This window comes from Sciurus carolinensis, chromosome 8, assembly GCF_902686445.1.
Source record: "Sciurus carolinensis chromosome 8, mSciCar1.2, whole genome shotgun sequence".
In the NCBI taxonomy this organism is placed as follows: Eukaryota; Metazoa; Chordata; class Mammalia; order Rodentia; family Sciuridae; genus Sciurus; species Sciurus carolinensis.
In genome coordinates this window covers 98,167,444-98,181,097 of record NC_062220.1, presented here as the reverse complement: position 1 = coordinate 98,181,097, position 13,654 = coordinate 98,167,444, and the positions used below count along the sequence as shown (strand labels likewise).

Sequence of the window (13,654 nt, the reverse complement as noted above, 5' to 3'; positions counted from 1 at the left end):
ATATTCCGCAGGCCCAAAGATACCCAGAACTTAACATTCTTACCAGTGTCTTTATCCCTGGCCTTGTAAACTTGTCCATAAGTACCTTCTCCAATAATTCCGATGATATCAAATTTATCCACGCAGCGTTTTCCCCAGTCAATATCTTTTTCTTTGATTTCACCATAGCGAGGCCCACATATTCTATTAAATATAGTGCTGAAGTTTTCATCAAGCAAACTGAACCAACTTTTTAATAATTCAATATCCACCCTCTACCCAATCTTATATCTTTTGTTTTCTCTTGAATATTTGTGATGATCTATCAAGACAAGTTAGACTGATTTGACAGAAGCCATAAAAATCAAGGTTTGATTTGAACATATTAACTCTTCTGGAGACCAGTACTTAAGCCAGGAAATAGCAGTAGCGCAGCATCTTTTAAGGGATTTCAGAAATAAAATGTAACTTGAATGAGTGGATGAAACCAATAGAGTCAAAATTCTGTACCTTAACCTCCAAAAAACTGTATCTTTCATTCACAGACAATGTATTTATGCTATGAAAAATAGTAACAAAAATCTAAGTATAAACTTTATGACAAATTTAGATTTCTAAGCTGGACAAAATCATCTTAAAAATGGAAACACTAGAAAAAAATTTGTCTAAGAGGTTACAAAAAAGTATTAATATTATCCACTTTCAGCAAGTTACAGAAAAGGTAAATAAGAAGATATGACCAAACTTAGGCATTATTCAAAAAGATGTTATTTTGTGATACTTTAATATTGCAGAAGATCACAGAAACTCAAAGAATAAAGCTACAGTAGTCAAGGAGACTACTTTTAAAGTTTTCCAGCTTTCTACTTGCACTAGAAAGACTCCATACTCTTGTACTAGGTGCTACCTAAATTGGAATTGTTAAGTAAATATAACTCAAAAGTCTTACACTTTCCCTTGGTTAAGAAGTTTTAAAAGGTATTCAGTGTTTTATGTCTTAACTAATGAGTAGGTTAAAGGGAAAGAATTTTCCTTAGGCACTGGAAGCTAATTGATTATACGGATCTCAAACTTTATGCCACGCCATGTCTTGCAAAATGAAGAATGCATTTAGTTATGTGGGAGAAAGGGGTTACAAGTAAAGCAAAATAGCAGCTTGCTCAATACTAATTTTGTTTGAGTTCAATGAACACTGACTTCCACCATGTCTAATTTCAGTGCTTTTCTGTATTATTTAACTATATTAATTATAGAATTATCTTTAACACATACAATACTCCAAGAAACTAATACATTACAAACTCTGAAAGGAAACAACTTGGTTTTTACTAGTTACTATAGATAGGGATGCGATTCTGAAAAATTTTTTTTCAAAACTCTAATAGAACTTGTTTATACATTTACATTGAAAAAATAAATACACTTCTCAATCTGAACTTTAATTTTGTGTTTTGTAAATTTATAATCATCCAGAATCATTTCTGATCAATTTCAGAATCAATTTCTGATCATTTCAGAAATGATCAATTTCTGATCATTTCAGAATCAATTTACGAGCAGGCAGAAAGCAATCACATACTTAGGCCTCCTTTTACTATGTAACTGTGTTGCTGTTTTCTTTTCTTCTGGGCTCTTTGAGAGATCATCTCCTCCTGGTAACTCAGGGGGCAGTGGTAAATCAGCAAGCAGACATCGGAGTTCTTCTCTACTTCTTTTTTAACGGCTTTTACTGAAATATTTCCTCTTAAGCTTAAAAAAAAGGGGGGGGGGGTCACAAAACAATACCAAAATTTGTGCTCACATTTAACATTTAAGCAGCATGCAATGGCCATGAATATTCCATTCTATTTCACATTACAGGATACTAATCTGGGGGGCGGGGAAGACAGTAATCTGAATGTCTCTACTTTCCAGCTAAAACATACACTATATTCCCAACTGCAAAATACAAAATTTAGAGGCAAAAATGACAGAATGAGGACAAAACTAAGGAGATAATCTGTTCCAAAGTATGGACCTGAGTTAATAACAATGCATCAATATCAACTTCATTGTAACAAATGTACCATACAAAGGTAGGATATTAATAATAAGAAAGATGGATGCAAGCAAAATAGAGAGTCTATAGTATAGACTTTAACTTTTACTTTTCTGTAGATCTAAAACTGCTCTAAAAAATAAAGTTTACCTTTAAAAATATATCTTTAATTTCAAAACTAATTAAAACTAAAAATCAACTAATCAACTAATACCCTATGCAGGAAAACTCATTCATTTTGTTAATATCATTTAGATTGATTTCAATCAGTGGAGAAGCAAAAGATGTTTTCCTATAAAAAATAAATAAAAATACATGCTAGAAAGAACATGCTATTACTTATCATGCATCTAAATAACCATTAAAAAAAATAATTTAATTTCAACCCTGATCAGTGTTAGTTAATTTTTCTAAATTAGACAATGATTCTTCCAGAAGTTTTTCTAAGGCTCCAACTAAAATTACATGTGAAACTTAAGCTTGCTTAGATCTATACTTTTTATGAATGTGCTAAGAGCTATGATTTTTAAATTATATCTTAACTTGATGATTGATGATTTTAAATTTCCCAGATAACCACAAATCTGTAACATAATTATGTTAAAAGAGAATCTTAAAATCATAATAAAATTTGGACTTTACATGTTTTCACAGCAGATTTGAATCTGATAATGAAAAAATTTAGTGAGACTATACTGCTGTGGTCCAAAATTAATAATTGTATTATCAAAGTAAACCTTAAGTTTTAATTTGCTCCTCTATTCATACTGAATATTATTACAAAAATAAATACATCTTTTCATACCATCTGATAAAAAATACTTACCAGAGTAAAATGTGTCTTTTCTTAATAACCCTGTTACTCACTGGAAGGTTCTTTAATAGGAAAAAAAATACTTGCAGTGTATCACACAGCCCACTCTCAATTTTACTGACTCTCCATTCAACAAATATTGTAAACTTCTATCTGCTAGGTATTGCGTAAGGTATTTAGGATTTAATAACAATAGTGACAAATATATTACACTATAGTTCCTTTAAGACAGGAACTTACAGTTTGGAAGACAAAATCAGGTAAGCAACAGGATAAAGTACATACAAATAGATTCCCAGAACAGTGTGGTAGTTAAAGGAGGGAATAGTTTCTTTCTAGAAAAGATCCCACTTGAACAATGAAAATATTCCTATTTAAAATAACTTCTTTGGGGTCTGGGGAGATAGCTCAGTCGGTAGAGTGCTGGCCTTGTAAGCACAAGGCCCTGGGTTCGATCCCCAGCACCCCAAAAAAATAAATAAATAAATAAAAATAAAATAAAATAACTTCTTTGGAAAATGTAGCCTCTAACTTGTAATTATCCTTCAGTCAAAAATTCTCATTTGTGTGACGATTCAAATGTAGACTGAAAAGATATACTACAATTCTTTAATTTCACTTATAATTTAAAAATTTTTTAATTTAAAAAGGTGTCATTACATAAATTATCAAATACTACTTTTGAAGAATAACATCATATAACTGAAAACACTACATTTTACTGAATACTTACAAAAACAAAATAGAAAATGATTTATAAAGTTTCCATATAATACAGAAACAAACAAAAAAGTACCTTAGCAGGAACTGTGTAAGACCAATAGAAAAATAAAAATAAAACATTTGACCACAGAACATAAACTAGATCTGAACAAATGGAAAGAAAGCAAGTTTTTCTTTGAGAAATGGTGAAACTGTACAGTTCTCTGTCTCCAAAATACCCAATTATATTTTTAATAGAGACCCAAACAAAACCTAAGCAAGTTTTTAAATGCAACTTAACAAGTACACGCACAGTTATATGTAAGAATTTTTATATATGTAATTTCAAATCAGTGAAATTCTATAAACAATATTGATAAAAACACTTGGTTGATGGGTAGGGATAGACAATCAGACTTCTTCCTCTTTCACGCCATAGCTAAAAACATTTTATGAGTGAAACTTTTTTAATTTAATAAACCTATGAATTTTAAAGGAAAACAATGATTGGTTTAATTACATAAAAGTGGAAAACATTAATATAGCAACAAAATGTCAAAGAAAAGCAACAGACTCTGAAAGGCAAAGGTCAAAATTCCTAACATAAGAACACCTAAAAAGATCAATTATTAAGCTAAATATGGTGGTGGAGTACGACTCCTCAGTGACTCAGGAGGCTGAGACATGAGGATCACAAGTTTGAAGTTAGCCGTGCAAATTAGCGAGGCTCTAAGCAACTTTCCAAGACCCTGTTTCAAAACAAAAAATAAAAAGGGTTGGGGATATAGCTCAATGTTTAAGCACCTTTGGGTTCAATGCCCAATATCAAAAACAAAACAAAATAAAAAAACACAATTATTAAAAAGGACACAGGGTCTGGGGAGATAGCTCAGTTGGTAAAGTGCTTGCTTTACAAGCACAGGGGCCCTGGGTTCGATCCCCAGCACCGCAATAAATTAATTAGTTAATTAATTAATTAATTAATTAAATAAAAAGGACACAACCTTAAGGAAAACTCAGCAGAGGACAGTAATAAGCAATTCACTTGGGGAAAAAAATAATAATAACCCCATTATCAATCAGAAAAACACAGAATTCAGCAATTATGTATTTTAAAGATTGTTAAAAATTCAAAATTGACTATCCATATTGTTAAAATAATTCCACACATTTGATGTTGGTATAGGTCTTATTAAGATATAGTTTGGACCAGGTATAGTACACCACATGCCTGTATTCCCAGCTTGGAGGCTGAACCAAGACAATCTCAAGGTCAAAGTCAGACTCAACAACTTAGAGAGACTCTGTCTCACAATATAAAATAAAAATGGGCTTGGGATGTGGTTTAGTGTTAAGCACCCCTGGGTTCAATTCAATTCCTGGTACCAAAAAAAAAGAAAAGAAAGAAAGATACAGCTTGGCAGTGTCGCCTATCAATTTCAAATGCGTATATACTTTGATAAGCACCTATCCTATAAAATTACTAAAATCTACATAAAATGTTAATATATAAGGATACTTCATAACAATTATAAATAATTATAGAAAAAATTAATAGTTTTTTACATAAGACAACCATTTCTTTTCTTTCTTTTTTTTCCCCCTTTTCTCTTATTTGTGGTACTGGGGAAATGAACCCAGGGGCTAGCAGATGCTAACAAACAAGTGCTCTACCACTTAGCTACTTCTCCAGCCTTTTTTATTTTATTATTGAGATAGGATCTCACTAAGTTGCCTAGGCTGGCCTGGAACTTGGCATCCTCCTGCCTCTGCTTCCCTAGTAGCTGGGACTACAGATATGTGCCACACCCAGTTTATGCATCCATTTCTACAGAAAAAAATACTGGACCTAACAAAACCAACATGGAAAGATCTAACACCCTAAATACAAAAAGAAAGTCAAGAAACATTATGCTTGGTATGATCCTAATTTAGATAAAAAGAAAAGAAGATGATATTACATAAAAACACACTGATAACAGTTATCTTATATGGACAAACAGACTAGTTCTGGGAGAGAAGGAGAACTCAAAGTGGTCCTAAGATATATTATTTGGTTAGGAAGCACTAAAAAATAATGAGGTCATATCTAAAGGATAAAATAATCATCTTAAAGGAGCTCCCACTGGCCAAATTTCAGATAATTCAAGCATCAAAAATAACAATGGGGTTGGGGAGATAGCTCAGTTGGTAGAGTGCTTTCCTTGTAAGCACAAGGCCCTGAGTTCAATCCCCAGCACCCAAAAAAAAAAAAAAAAAAAAAACAATGACTGATGGGCATGGTAGCACATGCCTGTTCTTCCAGTAACACAGGAGGCTGAGGCAGGAAGACCACAAGTTCCAGGCCAGCCTCAGCAAATTAGCAAGGTCCTAAGAAACTTAGTGAGACCTTGTCTCAAAAGAAAAAATAAAAAGGGCTGGGGATGTAGTTAGTGGTAGAGGGCCACTGGGAACAATCCCTAGTACCAAAAATAATAATAAAGATAGTGACTTACAATAACATAGAGAATAAAAGTCTACAAGACTAGAATGATTACATTAGTTGGAGAGACATTTATATTATCTTTATTAATAGCTGGTGTTAAGAGGAATGATAGAATTAGAAAAATCACTATCTGTATACAGCCCTTACTACAGTTACCTGATTAAGACAATTTTATCAATAATAGGCATGAAAGCATTAGGTGTCAGGTTGTTAGAGAAAAAGACACTCAAACACTACAAAGGTATTATCCTACAGTTTACCTCTACTTGCAAAGGGGAAAATGTACCTTATATATGGGGAGATCTTTACGTGGGTCAACACCTTAACCAAGTGACTGCATTACTACTACTAAAATAAGACATATGAATTTTTTTTCCTTTTCTCCTTTTTTTTTGGGGGGGGGGGGGGGGGGGCGGGGGGAAGAGTACTGAGGATTGAAACCAGGACTTGGTGAATGTTAGGCAAGCACTCTGCCACTGATCTACATACCCGGACTCACATATATCATTTTGTTCCTCCTGCAGTAACAGTATGAAGTACACAAAATCACCTAAATATTCTGGTTATAACAAAAACATGTTTATTATTTATCCAATCAAGGCCTAACTAATTTCCAGTTCACAAGAAATGGAAGGGCTAGAGAGGAACAAGTTAAATGACACCAAGAATGATCAGACAAATTTAGAAGATTCTTTGAAAAGTGGAGGGATAAGAGGGGGGTATCCCAGACAAATTTAAATAAGGATAGGTAGTAGATGATGTTACGCGTAGATGATGTTACGCAACTCTTAATTTTCTTAGGTATATTAATGGTAATATTATTAAAAAGGGGACTGGCCTTACTCTGGGAGACAATTGAAATATTAAAAAGAATAAAGTGTCATAACAGCTACCATTCTGTACTTTGCTATACTGTATTTCCATACAGTACAGTAAAAAAGTACCACACACACATAAACTTCCCCATATTAGTTCTCTCAAGTAACTAGAGAGAGCATATGAGAATATAAAGGAAAATGTTAACACCTGTTGAACCTAGTTAGAGGTTATACAGAATGATAGTTTTATTATTCTTTTAAAATACCCAAATACTTATCAAAAAATATGAGAGGAGGAGACAGCTTACTTGGTCATACAATAAAGTAAAAACGCCACAACTAATGGAGTACAGATTTGCAAAATCAAAAGGTCACACAAAACACACAGTCTTTTGCTAATCTGTTTGGGGACATAAACAGAAACAGTTCACCAGGAACAGGTAGAGGCATATTTAAAGAAAGCAAAAATAAAATGCTTTCCTTAAGATACAGCTAACAAGATTATATAGACCATTACTCTTTGAAATTTTACATTGAATAAGTAAAGATTTCTTCTATATTCAGGTTTCCTAAAGCATGTTGTAAAAGAAAAAAGACTTTCTTTAATACAAGACTACTAAAACAAAATTTTTTTTTTCTTTTTTTGCAGTACTGGGGATTGAACTCAGGGCCTTGTGCTTGCGAGGCAAGCACTCTACCATCTGAGCTATCTCCCCAGCCCTAAAACAAAATTTTTAAACATAAAATCACCATGAGCAGTTCTTTAAGGTACATGGGGGGGAGGAAATGGGGAAGGAGGCCTGGTGTAAGTGGTTCCTGCATTATAAAAGGATGGAAGGAGAGCAGGCAGGAGTGGGCAATAGTTTCTCTTTTACAGAGCACTAGGTCTGTTATACAATACTGTTACAGTATTAGACAATAATACTCATTTTCACCTTTCTAGTTGTAAAATAATCTAACATAATCTGAGTTAGGAAAATACTAACATAAATCATAAAGTGACAAATTCATTAGGCCGTCAAAGAAAATTAGAAGTAACTGAGATAAAGTTGGAGGTACAGTTCAGTGGTAGAGTGCTTGACTACCACACACCAGACCCTGGATTCAATTTCCCAGCACAAAACAAACAACAAAACCCCAAAACAAAAAAATAACTGAGAATATGATTATGAGATTCATAAAACACAGGGAAGACTCTCATAAAATGATCCAGTTATGACAGTACCATTAAGGAAAACTAAGCCAAACAGAGTACTGGCATTTCTAATACCCATGTCATCTTAAGATATGTACTATATCCCAAGGCAATGGCAATTTTTCCCGAATTTCTCAGCATAAACTATAATTTTGACATCTTACAAGCAAAGATGTACATAATAAAGAAAATTCACTCACTTAGTCTTTTTAACTAGCTTTGGAGGCAGGCATTAGGGGAGGTTAAATCATTTCTTCAAACTGATATTTTTAACAGTAACTGAATTTTTTTTGCACTTACCTATCAGCATCTTTATCTTCAGGCAGCATAGGAGGCAAAGGTAATGGTGGTAACGTAGAAGTCACTAAAGACACATGTTGCTCCTTCTCCTTAGCTCCTATGCTTGGTGTAAGTGGTTTGGTTTTCTCTTTAAGAGATACTGGTTCCTCCTTTGTAGCAGCAGATTTACTCTCCTTCCCAACTACAACTGTTTTCTTGGTGGCTTTATCTACAATCAAGTTATTGTCTACCTTTGTTACCTGAAGAGGTGGCTTTGTTTTTGCCTTGTCATTTTTTAAAGTTCCACCACTTGAAGGAGAAGGTGCATGCTCAATTTTAAGTTTCTTCACATCCTTCACATGGTTTGTTTGTGATGCACTGGCACCAGTTTCTGTGTTCCCCTTGGTAGGTGTAGAAGTGTTTGAGGCTTTGCAGCTTTGGCAGCTGCCTCAGCAGCCTTAGCTGCCTCTGCAGCCTTAGCTGCTTCTGCAGCTCGTGCTGCCTCTGCAGCTCGTGCTTTTTTATTCTTGTTCAATTCAGCTGCCAGGCTACTCTTCAGAGTTAGTGTGCTGGGAGAAATGCTAGAATGACGACTTCTGGATCTAGACAATCTGTGCCTGCTACGAGATCTCGAATGCCTAGATGAATATGGGCTTCTGCTTCGGGATTTAGCAGACCGTCTGGTGGAAAATAATTAAGATTTAGTTAGTAAATGAAAAAGTTAGTCTAAAATTTACAAAGAGTGCTAACTTAAGTTTGTGAAATGAAACGAAGTTTATTTAATTTCAAAATCATAATGTGACTTTTCTGGAGGGCTTTTTAAAAAACAAAAAGTGATTTCAGTTAAAATATGATCAGGTGGGGCTGGGGATATGACTAAGTGGTAGAGCACTTGCTAGCATGTGCAAGTCCCCAGGTTCAATCCTCAACACCACTTCTAAATAAATAATATCACATATGTATATGTATATATACACGCACACACACACACATATATATTTATATATATATGAGATCCAGTAACTATAGTTTTCTTGAAAATAGATTGCTCTTTCTCTGGCCTACAAATGCTCAAAGGTGAAACTGGATGAAAGTATACCTCAGTAAGAAAAAAATTCTGTAAAAATTAGGAGGAAAAAATTGATAAGGCATTACTGCTGTCTCAGAAAATAGAAGCAGGAAAAGTTTCTATATCTCAAAATACCCAAAAGTTTAGAAGTAAGCAGTATTCTGCCTATGTCAAAAATGAAAGACAAAATCTACCATTAGGTAATAAATAAGTTTCTAAAGATTTATTTCAGAAAGACAGTTACACATTGACTAAAGTACACATACGCATTATCACTTTACCCACATAAACACTTATACAAAATGGCTTATGTGCATAATTTCATACAGGAAATACAATAAAAAAATACAACCATTCTTGATCTGAAGCTCTACTGATAACCTTTTCATAAATGAATAGTAAACTTTATATGTATGTGTAAGACTGAGTCTTCAAAGTGCTTGACAATTATTTATTTTACCATAATAAAATTAAAAGTGAACTAGGTAAGTATTATACTCCAATTTCTCAGAAAGGAAAAGCCCAGAGAGGTAAAGTAAACATAACTCTCACAAAAAGACATGCCACAAATAATAGTATAGTCTGAACTAGAAAATTAGGTATCAGGCTCCTGACTATAAAAATTACAAAAAATTAAATTCCTGGAAACTACTTAATAATGATGGTATAATACATTTTTCAAAATTTGTTGGAAAGATCCAAAAAATTACTCTATATTTGAAAATATGAGGGCTGGGGATATAACTGAGACCACGTGGCTTAGCATCTGCAAGGCCCCAAGTTCAATCTTCAGCACTACAAAAAAAAAATATATATGGGGCTGGGGATATATCTCAGTTGGTAGAGTGCTTGCCTTGCAAGCACAAGGCCCTGGGTTCAACCCCCCACCACCGAAAAAAAATATACATATATCTATATCTATATCTATGATGGCAACCAAAGTTCCTTCAAAATAAACTAGCATAGCACCAAGTGAAATGAAGCTTAGCTTTTCAAATCCACACATCAAAAAAAATTTTAAATATACTCACAAGGCAAAGAATTTGATAATGTATCTGCATGTTATTTAATGCCCACATTAGCCCAATAAAGTATGTACATTTAACAGATGAGAAACTTAGTCTAAAATATTGTCACCTGAAATCAAAGTCACGATCATTACTAGTTGTACTGATTATTATTATTATCTATCTAGCAAATACTCTTCTTTATTCTGTACCCAAGTACACTAACCCCAACAGATTCATCTGGATTCCAGAGCTATCCACTGGAAAAAGACCAGAAGGCAAAGAAAGCCTAGATTATTTCTTCCCAGCTCCCTCCCTTTTCTCCACAGCCCTAACCAGACTCCATCAGCACAAAATTTTTTTGCCACTTCAAGGTTCCCTGTTACTAGCAAACACATCCCTTATAAATTCCCTTAATCCGCCCCACCCCTGCAGTTCCTTCTTTAAAGTCTCTTGAACCATCAAAATTGGATTCCATTTATTTCTAGAACCTTGACTGATCTAACTATACGCCTTAAACTCATATTTTTAAACAAAATTAGGCAGGTCTATCCAATTAACATATGGCCAAGAAGACAGCTCTTACTGAAATTCTGTAGAAATTATGGGGATAAGGTAACTGGAATTTTGTAGAAATTATGAGGGTGGGGAGGGTAAGCAAATGAAGAAAAGAAACTATAGGATTCCATAATTAAGAACAGGAAGAAAATAATTAGAAATTTCTATGTGTAGCTGACACCAATATAGTATGGAAGGAGATGTTAAGAAACATTCTACGTTATAATATGAAAACAAAATGATGATTAAGGTTAGGATAAACTTAAATGCAATTCAATTTCTTTCTCATCCTTTCAAAAACAAGTATGTACTGAGGGCCAACTAGCGTTCGGCATTGAGGTAGCACTTCAAATGAACCCTGTACTTTACATGAAAACTTCATGTTACAATTGTTTTAGATTAAATGGGAACACTAGCTTAGAAAATATTCCAATACTTTCTTTGCATTAACTATTCTTATGCACCAGTTCAAAATCACCAAGAAGCTTACACTTATTCATGAAAAGGAGCAGAAATGTTTGGTTAAACGTGAAGTCATAAGTTGGTTGCACAATAACTTGGGTATCTTTAATATAGGAAACAAAAGTGTCATAAAACACTTGGTCATATTTTCAATTTCTTCTCCCTTCAAACTCTGTTGAGCTTAAAACAAGTCTGATAAAAGTCACGTTTCTGTTCCCTGATTAGATATTGGACAGCAGCAGGTGAAAGCAAAGAGACCATCATCTCATCAAAGGAACAGGACAGAAGGCTTAGAAAGCCACTTTTCTAAAATGAACTTTCCTACAATGGCAATACTCTATCAGTTTCATAGACAACAAATTATATTTAATGGGGCTGGGGCTATAGGTCAGGTTGTAGAGTGCCTGCCTCGCATGCACAAAGCCCTGGGTTCAATCCCCAGCACCACCAAAAAAAAAAAAAAAAAAAAAAAAATTATATTTAATGGAGATATTTATGAGTAAATCCTGTCTAAGAAAAGAGATACAAAAATAGGTCAAATCCCAACAAATTAATTCTTCAGATTTATTGAAGTATTCTCTTGTAAACAGGATCTGAATAAGAAAGCTCTGTTGACTGAGAAATTTTCTATTCTGTAAAAAAGGCTATTTTGAAAATGATATTTTAATAGTACTTGAATACAATACCAAATGGTTTTAGATTCACTCTCTACTCCTCCCCAACTCTATTCCTTTGCAAAAATTCCCTCCTTATCTTCTGTCCTAAAAACTTTCACTCTCTCAGACATTGCAAACTTCCTAATAAATTCTAATAATATATTTACTGCTTTAAAACAAACATGGTTTGGGAACCTACAATTAAGTGTAAAAACAACTCAAGTTTAGGTTGTCATTATCTAACTTAATACTTAAACCATACAAAGTTATAAGGGCGAGAGAGAAGTATATTTCTAAAACTTTATTAACAAAGTATACCATTATGTCTTACTAAAAGAATTGGAACAGAGGTAGTACACAGCAAGTCTAAACTTTTATAAATAAGACATTCTTTTTAAAAGGTGATTCTAATATTCCTATTTTGTTGAATCTACAATGAACACATATTAGTTGTTTCTTGCTTGTTTTCAATGATTTTAAGAGGACCTCTTTAAAAAGTTAAGTCAGGTGTGGCAGCACACACTGTCATCTCAGCTACTCTGGAGGCTAAAGCAAGAGGATTCCAAGTTCAAGGCCAGCCTCAGCAACTTAGTGAGACTCTTTCAAAGTAAAAAAACAATATGTAGTTCAGTGATAGAGTGCCCCTGGAATCAATCTCCAGTATCACACACACACACAAAAAAAAAAAAAAAAAAAAAAAGAGAGAGAGAGAGAGAGAGACAAAAGAAAAGAAATTAAGAAACTTTATTATTTTTCTAAGAGTTTTTCCTAAATTCATAGAATTCAAAGTAGAACTTTGAACAGGATTAAGCTAGTTAGTCTCCCTTAGAAAGAACAAGGTATAGTGTTCACTCAATTATATTAGTCTCTCCAAAAGTCCAGACCATGGAAAAATTGTGCCTGATTACTAAACACAAATTCTGGCAGCTTTATCCCCTCCCACCAGCTTTATCCCCTCCCACCACCATGCCTCCAGGCAGGTATCCTCTTCTCCACAGATCTCAGACTCCAAAAGTACTATATTTTTCTTACCCCTCTGGAGATCTTACTAGTGAAATAAAAAAAATTCCTTGTGAGTTACTTTGATCTACCCCCTTCTGTGGTTCTTTCATTAAGTCTCTTGAACCATGTAAGTTGGATTCATTTTTTCCTACAAACTTAACTAATCTAGCTATACATTAGGACTTAAACCCAGATTTTTAAGTGCCTATATCCAAATTTTGAGTTTCCTAAAAATGTTACTATAGTAATGTCCAAACCTTTATTATATAAAGTATTGTAGAACAGAATCATCCAATAGACCTTCCTACACATGTGATGTTCAATACAGTAGCCACTACCTACAATTTTTTAAACCTAATATTTTTATCCTGCTTATTTCACATTCTAAAAACTTTGCTGTTAGCAAGGCATGATGGTACATGCATGTAATCCCAGCAACTCAGAAGGCTGAGGCAGGAGGCTCAGAAGTTCGAGGCTGCCTTACCAAGATCCTTGGCAACTTAGTGAGACCCTGTCTCAAAATAAAAAATAAAATAAAAAGGGTTGGGGAGTAGTTTAGGGATAGGAGAGTCCCTGTGTTCAATCCCCAG

The 13,654-nt window shown here is 33.9% G+C and overlaps 1 protein-coding gene across 1 annotated transcript in view; it reads right to left on the bottom strand.

Moving 5' to 3' along the window:
* The window catches only part of Cdk13 (cyclin dependent kinase 13), a 100,179-nt gene that overhangs the window by 66,593 nt on the left and 19,932 nt on the right, over window positions 1-13,654 (bottom strand). Inside the window, 5 exon segments of the mRNA XM_047562404.1 lie at window positions 44-183; window positions 1,559-1,679; window positions 1,682-1,728; window positions 8,332-8,743; window positions 8,746-8,990. Of these exon segments, the coding sequence (XP_047418360.1) occupies window positions 44-183; window positions 1,559-1,679; window positions 1,682-1,728; window positions 8,332-8,743; window positions 8,746-8,990 (965 nt within the window).